The following is a 14,959-nucleotide window of genomic DNA, read 5'->3' as shown; positions in this document are numbered from 1 at the left end:
ATGGCTCAAAATATTTCTCCGATATTTTAATCCTCTAGCAAAATAGCCAACTTACTAATTATAGTAAGCTCCCTTTTTCTATACCAGCTTATAATGCTAAAGGTGAAAGAATCTTCTTCTTTGATTTATAGTCAATGGAAAAATTGAGAGAAATAGATCACCCGCGGAATTTATAAAAAACAATTTTATGCGCGCGATATATTCTACAAATTTTCCTAGAGAAAATGCTAAATATATACCATGAAAAATATGGAATAAAATAAGAATTTTAAATTCAATTTTAATTATTTAAATGTTATTTATATAAAAATGCAAAAATAAATAAACTGACCGCTTAAAAATTCAATTATATATGTATATTTTTGAAATTCATGTTAAAGAAAAAAATTGTGTTCTCTTTTCCACTCCAATCTGCTAACACTGGCTGAAGTGGAGATACTTTGAAATTTAAAGCTGCCACTGCATGATTTAAGAAATACGCAATATTTATTGAATGTTTATTTGCCCAAAAGTGGTAAAATTATTTATATCTTCACTTATAACATTTACAATTCCGTCGTTACAAATTTTTGTATGTTGAATCCTAAGATACTCAATTCCATATCAAAGATATCACGATTTAATTTATCAATAATTTTTGAAGGTGGAACAATCATTTCGAAATAGACAACGATATAAGTTTTTCGTTCTTCAATAACATATCCCAATTTAATAAAGATTATTTATCCCTTATTCCTTAATTCAGTTTTTGTATAGGGAAATTTTATTTAACACAAAACATATTTATAGGCCTTGCCGATAGCTAAAAAAAATAAGAAAAAAATTATTTAATTTATAAATCTCTGTTCTTTTGACTTATCATTCAACTAGTGCCGTTAAATTACCTATCATTGACCATCTCTATTGCTTCTTAGTCAAACACTTTTAGACCAAAAAATTGAATTAAGCATCTAAGTTGTGTCCCCAACTTGAAGATTGATTAGAATAATTCTGGATAAAAATATGGCTGTTTTAGAGTGACTAAAGATGATAGTTAGTTTAACAACACTACATTCAACTCATTTAAAAAAATTAAGGAAAAACTTTATTATACGATAAACACCTATAATTTTTTATACGATTTTTGTTGTAATCATTAGGGGAATTTTGCAGCAAGGTTCCTGACATCAACCCCCTCCCCCTTTAAGTGGTTTTTACAACCCCGTCGAAGAGACGGTCATCCAATTCTAGACCCTGACACCAGGGAACCTTCTAGACCTCCGTTAGCCGCCAAAATAGGTTGCCACTCCCCCGCCACGATGAGACTGAAGACAGGATTTTTGGGATAGCTGTTTGTATTATCATTTTATTTAATATAAATGTAACTTGTAATATTTTTGGATTTAAATCATATGTTTTCCTTATTGACCACAACTTGAATAACTTGCGAATACTGAAATGTTCTCGATATTAGAATCAAGGATCGTCATTTAAACCATTGCCATTTGGGGAACCATTGAGTTTAAGATATTATGATTCACTTCACACTTTTAAAAAATAAATATCATTTTAATACTTTTACGTATATATAACTAACTAATACTGTTTTTTATAATTAGAACTGTTTTCAAAATACCGCAAAATCTAAATTTATTTTATTTCATTTTATCTTAAAATGGATAAAACTTTATCCTTTCATGGAGAGTAAAAATTATCCATTCGTGGTGGTTTAGAATTAAGATTTGTGTCAATATTTCCACACATTAAATAAATTTTAAATCCTCAAAATTTATTTAGTTTTTTTAATTTTATTTTGAGAGGACATTATCTGCCCCGGGATGACATTATCACCCGTCTTCTTAAAGGTCCGTTCAGGGCCGTTCCCAATATACTCTCTAGAATTAAACAGATGTTTTCGTGCCGATTCACTCATTTACCAGGATTTCCTAAGTTTTTTTTTTGCTTATATTTATCAGTAAATATTAACAAATTTTTTATTTTATAGATAATAATATTCCTATTTTAAATAAATGAAAAATATTTCTTTTTTATTTAGGTCATTAAATTAATAAAATTTTAAATAATTTTTCTTTTTTTTCGTATTAAACTTTGGAATAATTTTCCTTGACATTATTACTCCTCTCAAAAAATATAGTTATGTTAATTATAATTACTTCTATTATATGGTGGTAACCAATTAAATTTCAAAAAACTGTTTTAAATTAACTCTTTTAATTATTATATAATATTTTGGCTAAAAATAGGTTTTTTTAATTATCATTTTTGTAAATTATTTCTTAATTTTTATTTTTGGTTTTACATATTTTTATAGATATTATTATATAGAAGATTTAAGTCATAAAAAAACATCATATTATTAATGCATAATAGCATTGTACAAAAAATAATTATTTGTTTCCTGGTTAATTTTTACCAATTTGGATATTCTTACGTTCCTCGTGATAATCATCAATCACATTCCCATCCAAATAAGCGTAAATGTTAAAATGTTTCATTCATGTATGAATTACAGAGATAAATATCCAGAGATAAAACTTTCTTTGTTAATAGTCATTTACCACAATATTTCTTTGTTTCAAAGAGTTATAAATATATGCAAATTAATGAGTTAACTTTAAAAACATATACTTAGAAAAAAATACAAAAAGTGACATCGAGCGATACAAAACTCTTGTCGGAGTAAAGAATGGACCTATAGATGTGGTAGCACTTTTAGAATTGTTTTACGATAGCACGACAGATTACCAGTGTGCGCTATCCATCTCTGTGGTAAATTTTAATCATTTTATATTACATTATTGGGGAAGGGGAATCGTATAGACCTGCAGGCCTGGTCCTAAGCCTGACCCGGCCCGGCCCGGATATTAATTTTTTTTAAAAAGATATCCGAACCGGGCCGTATATTTTTAAAACCGAATATTTGAAACCGCTATTATTAGCTATAAAAAATCAAAAATAAATAAAAAATATATTTAAAAAAAATCCGGGCCGGAAAAAATTCTTGATAAAAAAAATCCGGGAATGGTACCATCGCCGGTTCCTGAAATATATTAACTAAATAGAAAGACAAATGATCACTCTATAATCTTCTTACCAATTTACTCGGATATATCCTTTTAGAAGTTTTTCAAAATTAACACTGAAGTTTATTTCTCTCGTAAATCAGATGGGATTTTTTGAATCGGTGTTATTTAATCATTTATTTATTTTTTTTTATTATTATTACTCCGATGGCTCTTAAAAAAACGGCAGGGTTCGTTATATCAACTCGAGCGTAATAATCCGATAGGACCTTCGGGAGCGGGTTTCGGTTTGGCGTCCTATATTTCCGTTGCTAGGCTTGATTTGCGTTTGAATTCAGCAACCATACTCAACGACATTTTTGTGAGGCTAATGCCTATATACGATAAACCAGGTTATATTTATACGTATATTTCGTATAAAAAATACGGGGAAAAAAAAAATTGTTTATCATTTCAGTAAACGACATCAATTTGGAAAAGGCGTTGAATCTTGCCAAGATAGAGTTCGAAAAATCGGGCAGGTGTCATTCAATCAAACAAATCTGGATTTATCTTTCCGAAACATCGATTGGAAATCCGGAGGATCTAGCCAAAACTCTACGAGAAATGGGTACAAAAATATTGTTATCAACCACATTATATGTAAACCCTTCAAAAACAAAATTTTCAGGAATCGAGATATTTGTCTTCGCTATTGGGCCTAGGGTTAACCGTAAGCAAATAGAAGCAATAGCCTCGTCACGTGATCATATATTCTGGTATCCGAGTTATTGTGTCGCCCGACAATCTCTAGTAGAATTTATCAACAAAAAATTTCTCTAAGAGTCTGTTAATAAAATTATTTTTTTTTTAGTTGAAAAATTATTTTCGCGATTTGTAGAGAATAAAACTTAACAAATTAAATTTAAAATTTATTAATACTCTAGAACGGGTTTAAAGTTTATAAATTATGAATTTCCAGGGAAATATTTTGGAGTGTCGATGTTCATAAATTATTATCCTGTCTTTGGTATATCAACGTGGCAGCAAAGTGACAACCCCTCCATTAGGCGGCTAATAGACTTTCGCACATTTGGGGCCTGGAAACCCGAGTGTTTTAATAGGGCAAAAATTTTTTAAATATAAGCAAGTTAGTGCGCAAAATCACACAGGTGAGATGAAAGTCAGGAACAATCTTTTTTAACGCCATTCTCAATGTTCGCTCGTGAAGAGAAGAACGAGCTCTCACTGCTGACAGATGAGCGAGGCGAAAGAATTTAATATGTGGTTGGTAATAATAGCTTAGTATATCGGAACTTCATAATTTTAATGATGTCGATTTCTAAAATGAAACTATATTAGTGGGTGATTTGGGAATACCACAGACATAGGTAGAGGAAGATTTGGATATTAAAGATTTTATGGCAAAATTGTATATCTTTAGATGAATAAAGTTGGTGATAAGCGTTAATGATGGCTCAAGTCTTTGATTAGTAAAAAAGAAAGAAAAAATTATATAAATTTTGGCATACAGTAATTATTCATAATACATTATTTCTAGCTATGTGAAATAATAAAAAATATTTAAATTTATAAAAATAAGTCATTAATGTAATTGTTGTTTTTACATAATTTTAATTTATTATTTAACCTGGATTTTCCTTGACTTATAATTTCCTCTCAAAAAGTGAATTCGTAATGAATGAGTAACAATTTATCAAAATATATAATTTATTCATATTCAAAAAATTTTATTAAGCTTAAAAAAAAATATTTAAAAGGATTACATTTATTTAAAGACTAAAAATATTCCTTATTAAATGCATAAAGAAATATTATTTGTTCTGATAAAAAATCTTCTTTTAAGCCGGTTAATGGTATTTACCGTTGGTCGATATATAATAATAATGATCAAAGTTTTAACAAAATCACGCGGTCCCTTTTGGTAACGCTATATATCCTACCCTATAGCACGGGACCACCTAGTGGAGAAAAAAAAACTGATCCTTGCTGTAATTTGAACCAAGGTTGTCTATAAAATACTTCCTTAATCAATGGTCTATAGCAACCGAACCATAAGGCGCTACTCAAAAACAACAATTTTTTTTTGTATATAAGGATAAAATTAAGGCTATCTAATTATTTTATTATAGATAAATCAATAATGTTCAACTCTATACACCATTTACCTAAGTGGATTTAGGTATTTTTTTTTGTAATACAGTTACTGGGAACATTTTCTTATATATATTTCCTAAGTCTAAGCAACCCTTCTTTGTTCCTCGTCAAATAAAACACCAATGTTTTTCAGGGCCAATTTTAATTTTTCAAGGAAATATATATCGGATTCCAATTTTCTAAAGATGTAACGCCTAGAACGTTATAAATTAGGTATTCTTATTTAAATATTATATATCAGTCATAATTTTTCCTCGCATACAAAAAAAATTGTCGCTTTCGAGTAACACTGTGGCCTAATCAATGAATTGCGCATATTACCAAAGTATTGATCTGAGTTTAAATCAGGGATTCAAACCGAACCTGAATCAAACCGTTAGACTCCTAAATACCTCTGAACACTATTCGAGTCTCATAATTTTATGCTTATAAAATAATGTGTAAGTTATTACTAGTAGTATATTGCAAAAACTTTAATTTATTATTTTAAATTTATTATTATACTAATTAATAGATATTTAACTTTCATATAATGTCCGTTTGTTATAATTTCGTTATATCGACAATTCATATCAAGGAAAGTTATAATAATAGTAAAAAAAAATATAATATTAGTAAATCAAAATTATATAAAGTCATTAATACTTGCTATTTTTTTTTGATTAATTGAGATTCAAGTTCCCTTTTAGCGTTTCAAATTGTTTTAAAAATTATCATCAATCACATTTGATTATAAACGTCAGTCATAATTTTTATAAACTTTAGTATATCGCTATTTTACAATATTTTTTAAATATTTTAAGCTTATAAATTATAATGCCTAGAAAAAAATCAAATCTAAATTATTTACATATAGTATTATAAATGACACATCAAATCTGATATCATACTGGCAATGCCAGCTACCAAAGTTAGTGTGGAAAGATGTTTTTCAACAATTAAATTTATATTATCTCCTTATTGATGTAATTTGAGTTAGACGAATTTTGAAAATATTTTAATTGTGCGGCTTAATAAAAAATTTTTAAGTATTGTTCATATTAAAATTAATCATTGATATATTTATTTGTTATATTTATATATTAAAAATTTTTTCCTTATACATAATTCTAATGTAGGTTTGATTACAAAAGTGTTCAAACCGGTTTTTAGAAGTTCAAGAACCAATATTTTTATTTTTTGCGAACCGAACCTGAACCTTGAACCGTTAATGTGGGTTGAGTGCATATTCTTGTTTAAAGGATTTATTTAGGATATCATTCATTATTACATTAAAAATTATGCGAGAGAATGCATCCTTGTTTAAGGCCCCTATTTGCTTTAAAAGGTTGTGATTTTACATTTAGATGTTGAGGTACTACGCTATGATTGTCATAAATTATCTTAATTAGCGATATCAGATGCTTATCTATTCCTATGTTTTCCAGCAAGGGTCATATCTTGTGCTGTATAATGGAATCGAAGGCTTAACTTAAATCAATCATTAGGGCAAAGATGGGGGATTTATGCATTCTAGCCTTTTCCAGAATAACTTTAAGTGCCATAGTCAACTCGGTAGTATTTCTACCCTTCCTGTATGATGTGATAGTGTTAGAGAGGAACCTGTTGATGATTGGTTTAATCCTGACAGATATGATGTATGCGAACATTTTTAGGGTAACTGGAATGAGTGCAATACCTCTGTAACATAGTCAACTCCGTAGTATTTCTACCCTTCCTGTATGATGTGATAGTGTTAGAGAGGAACCTGTTGATGATGGTTTAATCCTGACAGATATGATGTATGTGAACATTTTTAGGGTAACTGGAATGAGTGCAATACCTTTGTAATCCTTAAGGCTGTTTGGGGTCTTGTTTTTAGGGAAGTTTAGTATTATTGATGTCATCCATTCGTGAGGAAAATAACCCGTTTTCCATATCTCCCTAAAGAGGGAAAGTAGTAAACTGGCACTTAGGTCTACATCTATCTTCCAGAGTTCTGCAAAGATCCTATCGACTCCAACAGCTTTATGCATTTTTAGTCGTTTAATGGCACCGATTATATCCAACTTGTTCAGGTTCTGACTGGGTGATTGGAAAGGGTAGTCACATATAGGCCTGGGCCACCTCGTTCTGTAGAGGTTCATGTAATGGTCTATCCATATGTCTAATTGTTCCTTTGGGTCAGTTATAATCTTATTGTTATTTTAGTGTAGTCTTGGTAAAGGATTGGTCTTGAAGGTGGTGAGTAGTTTAAGAGATTGGAAAGCCTTATAAATGTTATTGTTATCAAAATTGAATTGGATAGATTTAGATAAATTAACAATAAACAGCCTTTTGTCGGCCCTTATGCGGTGAGTAATGTACCTCCTGTGATGTTTAGCGTATTGATAATGGGATATATTTATTGTTAGGTTCTTAAGTATTTGTATAGTCGAAGGGGTGTGCCACTCTCTGCGTTTAATGCGTGTTCTTAAACATGATGTAATACTAACTAATAAATTCAGCTTAATGTCCTTCAGGTCAGATTTGGGTTAATCATGCCATTTAATGTATTCCTCCATGTTGCTAATTTAGTGACCTACTCTTCCTTCACCTCTAAGTCATTGAGCTGTGCCAAGTCTTTTCTGGCTATGAATCTTACACTGATGAGACATCTGTTTAATGTGATTTGGGAAAATGCTATTGTTGATTCTGAGTTCACAGCCCAATGGGTAATAGTCTGTAAAAAGTGTATGGTTTAGTTTACTGACTACTCTGTTGTCTCTTACCCACTTTAGGATCTTTGTGGAAATTACAAAGTAATATATCTGTGAGGTAGTGTCAAAGGAAGGACTCTTGTAAGTCATGATGTGATGAATAGGATGCTTGAAAAACGTATTTCCAATTTTCATGTTGAAGAGTTCACAGATTTCTATTAACCTTTTACCTTTGGGGTTAGTACTTTGTATCAATGCGGCGTTTCCAAGGCAGGGAGAATTATTAGGTTTGCCTACTGAAGCATTAAAATCGCCTGCTAAGATGATACCATCCTGACACGGTAGTTCCTTTAAGATATTTTCCAATTCCATATAAAAAATACTATCATTGTGAGGTGCGTATACGTTAAACAAATGAATTTTTTTGTATCCTAAGTTTAAGGTAAGGCAGCATATTCGACTGGTTATTTGAAGCCTACGAATTTTATTAATTTATTATGTATTAAAATCGCCATCCCAGCCCTGACGTGTTCAGCGTTCGAGCTGCAATATAAGGTATAATCTAAGAGGTTCCTTACTTCAGTTACTTTAAGGTGGGTTTTTTGTAAAAGGAGGATATCATAATGTTGATCATTCATGACTTGCCTAAGTATAGTTAATTTGTCATTCAGGGATCTTATATTTAAAGATATTATTTTAATACTGTAATCCTTCAAAAATTTTTTTAACATTTATTATGATTACCGTTCCGATTCTAGGATTAAAATTCCAAAATATTCATTTTCGATAATTTGCATATAAGGTATCAAAAACTAAAATTTCAGGTTGGCTGGGAAGGAGTAAATGAGTTCTGAAGATATAGTTGATATAGATGTTGCCTTTGATAATATATTTTTATCGGAAGAAATGTAAAACTAATATTAATTTAAAATTAAATAAATTTAAAAAAAGAAATTATGATAAAGGATATCAAGAAGGCACAATTCGTGGCAAAGATGAAGGATTTAAAAATGGTTTAATTGATGGCTATAGGAAAGGAAAGGAGATTGGCGAAGAAGTCTCTCATATTTAATAATTTTATAAATCTTTATTTAGCTTGGAGAATATTATGGTACATTATATACCCATTTAATATTTAATAGGCACAAAGAGTCAGCCAAGTTATTAGATTTTATATAATTTCAATTTAAATTAATTTAAGAAAAATAAAGTTTGTGGAAGATTTATTAAAACTCATAGAAAATGCCCTTGCATCTTCAGAAGGTTCTTCAAAGCAAATCACCATCAGTGAAATTAGACAAAAATATAAACAAGTAATTATAATAATATTTATTTTAATAGACATCTTTCAAAAGGTTTATAAAATTATTTTGAAAGATAATACAAATTTAAAAACCTCATTTAAAAATCATATGCCTGATTTTGGTCATGATCTTAAATATACAGAAGATATGTTTAAAGATTTATCTTTTTGATAATCATTAGTAATATATTTAAAAGACGCACAATAATTATAAAACAATATTTAATTTATTATATTCTCAATATATTTAAAATGTATATAAATTTTAAAAGATTTATAATTTTATTTAATATAATATGAGAAAATATCTAATGTAATTTGTTTATATATTTACTTGTTTAAATATCTTATAGGAATATTCTTGCAAATAAATGAATTAATGTTTTATGCTTTAGTTTGAATCTCTTATTTATATATTAATGTTACTAGCTCAAAAATGACATTTGAATTTGCTAGCTTTTAAAATTAACCAAATATTGTCTTTTACCTTTTTGCATATTATAAATAGCTATTAATTAAAATTTCGATAATCAGTTTGGTATATATGATTTTAAGTTAAAGACTGATTAGGGCTAAATCTATTTTGCAAAATTTTAGGAACATGAACTACCCTTTTTAAATATATTCCTAATCAGAATACTTTTACATCCTAGTTCCAAAGGTTTAAATCAGGGGTGCAATGATATAACTTTTTTGGCCATGAGGGGAAGTATCAGTTTGATGCCACCAGCAGTCAATTTTTTTTAGTTTTATAAAAATAAAAATTCTGAAATAGTTAAAGATGACTGACAGATTATCATGGTAGCTGGTAAATAAGGATTTAACTCTTTGGCGCAAAAACGTGTTAATAATTTTTTCTTTTTGTTATAATAAAAGTTTTTTTTTTATTTTTTATATATCTATATAAATAAATTGGGCAAATTTTAAAAAAAGAGATATCATAGGGATACCACCTCCTTCAGGGCCATTCCATGTCAAATCGATCAAAAAAGGCACTTTCGACCGACCCCTTTTAAAATTGTTAAAAATTTCTGGAATTATTTAGATAGGTAAAAGAATGAGAAAGCCGTTTATTTTAGCTCGCTAGCACACCCGGTTCTCGAGATATAGGGGCTCAAAGATACAAAAAAGAGCCACTTTGGAATCTGTAAAATTTTTAAAATGCTTATATCTCAAAAACTATTTGTAGTAAAAAAATTATAATATATAATTTTGTAGGTAAAGAAATTCTCTAATGGGCTAACAAAGAATAATAAATATTGGCGCCATTATAGGCTTTTAACATCCGGTTTACCTATATTGCTTTACCTGTATTTTTAAGCAAAATAGTGATTTTGTTTTCAAATTTTTTTTTTTGCTTTTTATTTAGAAACCTTTTATAAATATATATACTATGTCAAAACCATGGCGACGCTATCGACTTTTCCGAAATATAAATTTTTGCCAAAAATTGAAGAAAAAAGTAGATGGCGCTAATGGTTAAAAAATATTATTCTTAAGGAAAATGAAAATATTGATACGTTTATAAAAATTGTGATAAAATTTTCCAGCTCTGCCCTCCTCCCCCCTCCCACTATCCTTAAAATGTTTTACATTTTTTAGATCTCTACTTTGCTACTATAGCGAGCGAATGACTTATTAGCTCGATAATATATAACAGCTCCAGTAAAAACGAATATTTAATTAGGCATATATTCGATTATATTTTACAAAATAAATTGTTTAAAACGATCTCTCTTTCTGCGAAATAATTTTAACCTGTCAGTTCAGATTAATTTCATCGTCTGTCTACCAATAATAATCTGGATTTGGAGAGTGCAAAAACATGTATTCTAGGTATCAATTAAAATTTTATTCTATATCACAGATGGACGTACCAAATATTAAGATGTTGCAACCCATTTAATCTTCAGAGACATGCTTATTATCGCGAGAATCTAAGAAAGATTCTACCCTGGATGACCCCCAAAAATTTACCATTCAATTTAGATATGTTAATATGCTCTTCATGGCGATAAAAATTAGCAAACATTCCTTATACTTCAAATGACATTGTAGATATTGATTCTCCCCTTCATATAATTAACCAAGAGGCTATTGATAACATTAATATATCCCTACAATCAAATGGGGAATCTCTCATTATGGGAAAAGGCTTATGTGAAAAGAAATATTCGAAGAAAAAAAAGTATTAATGACTAAAATTATACCATTATCTTGATCAAATGATGAAAAATTCGATGAAATTGTAGATACCCTAAAAATTAAAAAAATTATATGAAAGATATTTATTATTGGAAATTTGTTACATTATTAAGTGTCTAATGGGCATATGCCCACTAAATATAATAAATCTTCTATTTTTTGAGTTTTAAAATAATTTCCGGTATTAGAAAAAGAGGATTCAAAACAACAGACCAGTCATGACACCTTCATTAAATGTGTCAGTATGTCTAGATTTAATAGTATCGCTTCGCTATGTCCTATCATAGTTCAGAATTAAGTACGAACTTTCTGGCCAGATTTGTTTAATTTTATCGCTATTTTTTAAACACGTATATTTATTTTTTTCTTCTAATTTTATATATGTATCTTGGACAAGTACATTTGATATTATTAAAATATTTTAATAGTTATTAACCATTAATGACTAAATAAAATAATTACCTAAAAGAGGGACTATAAATATACTTAATATATATTAAATACAGATGAGGAGGAATGCTAAAGAAGATTCACCCGTCATCTCATAGTTTTGATTATTATCACATGTCTGTCTTATATAAAATTCAAAATATGGTTGAGATATAATTTCAAAATATTCAGATACCTGCAAAATATTTTATTATTTGAGAATATTATTCAATCAAATAAATGTAGATAAGATTTTTTTTGAGTATTCAATCAAAAAATGTTAATAAATTTATTTGATCAAGTAAAATGAGGAATAAGTTAATGAAGTAAATAATTGGTATTCATAATTCAAGTTGGAAGTCTTAAGTAATAAAATGTAAATAACAGATCAAATATCTAATAATTAATTTAAAATATTCGTCCTCTAGTCGACACAAATTGACGACTCAAGTTGAAATTATTAAGTACAAAAATGTAAATAATAGAATCTTAAATAATAACAATTAATTTGAACTATTCGTCCTCTAATCTACCCAACTATATATGTATTCACGACTCAACTGGAAGTCTAAAGTAAAAATTGTAAAAACAAAAAATATCTTAATTAATAATATTAAAAATATTCGTCCTCTAGTCGACTCATGTTCATAGAACTTTTCTTCCTCTAGTCGACTCAACTTTAAATATATAATTCTTATTCACGTCAAGACTCAAGTTGGAAGTCTAAAGTAAAAAATATAAAAACAAAAAATATTTTCATAATAACTAATTTGGAATATTCATCATATAGTAGACTCATTTATATAATTCTTTTCAGTTTTCACAATTCAAATTAGAAGTGTCAAGTAAAAAATGTAAAAAGCAGAAAAAAACTTAAATTGACGAGTCAAGTTCAGAGAACTATTCGTCCTCTAGTCGATAACTATATATTTTGTATTCACAACTCAAGTTGGATCTAAAGTAAAAAGTAAATAACAACAAATATCAATAATAATATATCTGAAATATTCGTCCTCTAGTCGACTCAAGTTCATAAAATATTCGTCCTCTAGTCGACTAGAGGACGAATATTTTAAGAACTTAAGTTCACGACTTGGGTCGACTTGAGTTCACGACTCGAGTCGACTTGAGTTCACGACTTGGGTCGACTTGAGTTCACGACTCGAGTCGACTTGAGTTCACGACTTGAGTTTGAGTGTTAGTCGACATATTCGACTAACGACTCGAGACTCTGAGTCGGAGTCTGGTGAACTCGACTTTTTAACAACACTACCCACTCTGCTACTCAGTTAATTAGTATATTTAATAAAAAATCAAAATTTTTAGTATAAAAAGTGAAAATATTTGGTTAATCATAAGTTAGCAGCAAAATTTTAACCATAATCCGTAATTTCATAAAGCGCCATCCATTTATTTTATCAATTTTTGGAGTCGTCGCCAAGGTTTTGATATTGTATATATAATAAGCAAAAGTGTCTAAATAAAAAGCAATGAAAAAAATTCGAAAACAAACTCACTATTTTGCTTAAAAATACAGGTAAAGCAATTTAGGTAAACCGGATGTTAAAATCCTATAATGGCGCCAATATTTATTTTTCTTTATTAGCCCAATAGAGAATTTCTTTACCTACAAAATGATTTATTATAATATTATTTACTATAAATAATTTTTGAGATATAAGCATTTTAAAATTTTTACAGATTCCAAAGTGGCTCTTTTTTGTACCTTTGAGCCCCTTTATCTCGAGAACCAGGTGTGCTAGCGAGCTAAAATAAACGGCTTTCTCACTCTTTTACCTATCAAAATAATTCCAGAAAATTTTAACAATTTTAAAAGTGGTCGACCGAATCGTGATCGATTTGACATGGCATGACCCTTCAGCGATATCAGGAGGCCTTAGAATTTTTTTTTATGATGAAGTGCAAAATTGCATAGATTGCACCTTCATAATCATCAAGATTACTAATTTTAATAGCTTTAAAAATTATAAAATCTTATCTTTTTTAACATTAGTAATTTTACAAATAAAAAATGCCAATTTGATTAATTCCTGTTTAAATAGCAAATTAAAATAATTAAAATATATTTAATTTTATATTATTGATAGGTTCAGTTGCAAGTGATAACCTTAAGAATATATTAATTAATTTTTAATAATATGCAATTTTTGTATGTTTTTTAAATAATATAAAAAATGGGGCATTCTATTCTAAATATTACAATAAAAAATATATTGCACTTAAGTTTAATTTAATATTTTGTAAGTGGTTTCCGCTTCATATTATCCTCCCTGAATGGGTTATAGGTTAATTAATAAGTTACTCTTATTAAGATTGTTGATATAATTACATATCAAATAGCACATAAGTAATGAATATTGATTACAAGAATGGTAAAATTTTATTCATATTGTGCAAGATTGGTAATAATTAGTATGCCATAAACGTTATTTCTAAAAATAAAATAGTTACATATGAAAAAATGAACATTTTACCGTTACTCTTTACCTTGTAAAATAAGTAACTCTTTACTTTCTATTCGAAAAAAAAGTAACTTATTACTTAAAAATACGAAATATTTTATGTAAATTTTCTTTATATTCATTTTTTCCGCATAGATAAACAAAATTGGAAAATAATTTATTTGTGTAATTATTTTTTATTTATTTTTAGCAATTGACTCTTTAAAATTTTAATCCGATAAAGCGCTTTTAGCATAGCGACACGTTCAACTGGCGCAGAGAATGAGAGGGATGTATTATATTTAATAAATTTTAATTTATGAAATTTAAACAATGATCTTTATTTACAAAAATATCCTATACGAATTTATACAAAATAAAATTTTCATCTTCGTAAGAATCTTCATTCAGATCCTCGTCAATTCTATTTACCTTTAACATAATTTAAACTGAATTTATATTACTGAAATAATTAAAGCTAAGAACGTTGATTGTTCAACCATCGGGGAGGGGGGGATCGACTGAGTTAGATAGCCCAGAATTTGGAGGGTAGGACTGGTGGACCAGATTATGTGGGCAATTTAGTCATCGTACCCAACTCCAGTCGCGGAGCACTGAATGAAGTAGACAACATTTTATTTATCGCACGTTGGTTATTCAGCAAAATAGTGAATTTTATTTAATTAATATGGTCGCCATGAT

The 14,959-nt window shown here is 28.5% G+C and overlaps 3 protein-coding genes across 3 annotated transcripts; 2 read left to right on the top strand and 1 right to left on the bottom strand.

The window, feature by feature from the left end:
• The first annotated feature begins 2,359 nt into the window (after nucleotides 1-2,359).
• LOC135925901 (uncharacterized) lies at nucleotides 2,360-3,845 on the top strand. Its single transcript, XM_065461463.1, has 5 exons — nucleotides 2,360-2,474; nucleotides 2,633-2,769; nucleotides 3,253-3,415; nucleotides 3,481-3,633; nucleotides 3,694-3,845. The coding sequence occupies exons 1-5, from the start codon at nucleotides 2,360-2,362 to the stop codon at nucleotides 3,843-3,845; spliced, it is 720 nt and encodes a 239-aa protein (XP_065317535.1).
• A 3,917-nt stretch (nucleotides 3,846-7,762) lies between these two features.
• On the bottom strand, nucleotides 7,763-8,230 carry LOC135925897 (uncharacterized). The gene has a single exon (XM_065461457.1). The coding sequence runs from the start codon at nucleotides 8,228-8,230 to the stop codon at nucleotides 7,763-7,765; it is 468 nt and encodes a 155-aa protein (XP_065317529.1).
• Nucleotides 8,231-8,631: 401 nt separating this feature from the next.
• On the top strand, nucleotides 8,632-9,511 carry LOC135926591 (protein LTO1 homolog). The gene is made up of 5 exons (XM_065462517.1): nucleotides 8,632-8,766; nucleotides 8,810-8,915; nucleotides 8,954-9,018; nucleotides 9,060-9,171; nucleotides 9,214-9,511. Exons 1-5 carry the CDS (start codon nucleotides 8,702-8,704, stop codon nucleotides 9,331-9,333), a joined length of 468 nt encoding a protein of 155 aa, XP_065318589.1. The 5' UTR covers nucleotides 8,632-8,701; the 3' UTR covers nucleotides 9,334-9,511.
• The last annotated feature ends 5,448 nt before the right edge of the window (nucleotides 9,512-14,959 follow it).

This window comes from Gordionus sp. m RMFG-2023, chromosome 3 (genome assembly GCF_954871325.1).
Source record: "Gordionus sp. m RMFG-2023 chromosome 3, tfGorSpeb1-WG-v2, whole genome shotgun sequence".
Lineage (NCBI taxonomy): Eukaryota > Metazoa > Nematomorpha > Gordioida > Chordodea > Parachordodidae > Gordionus > Gordionus sp. m RMFG-2023.
The sequence above is the reverse complement of the archived record's forward strand: the minus strand, read 5'-3'. Positions and strand labels throughout refer to the sequence as shown.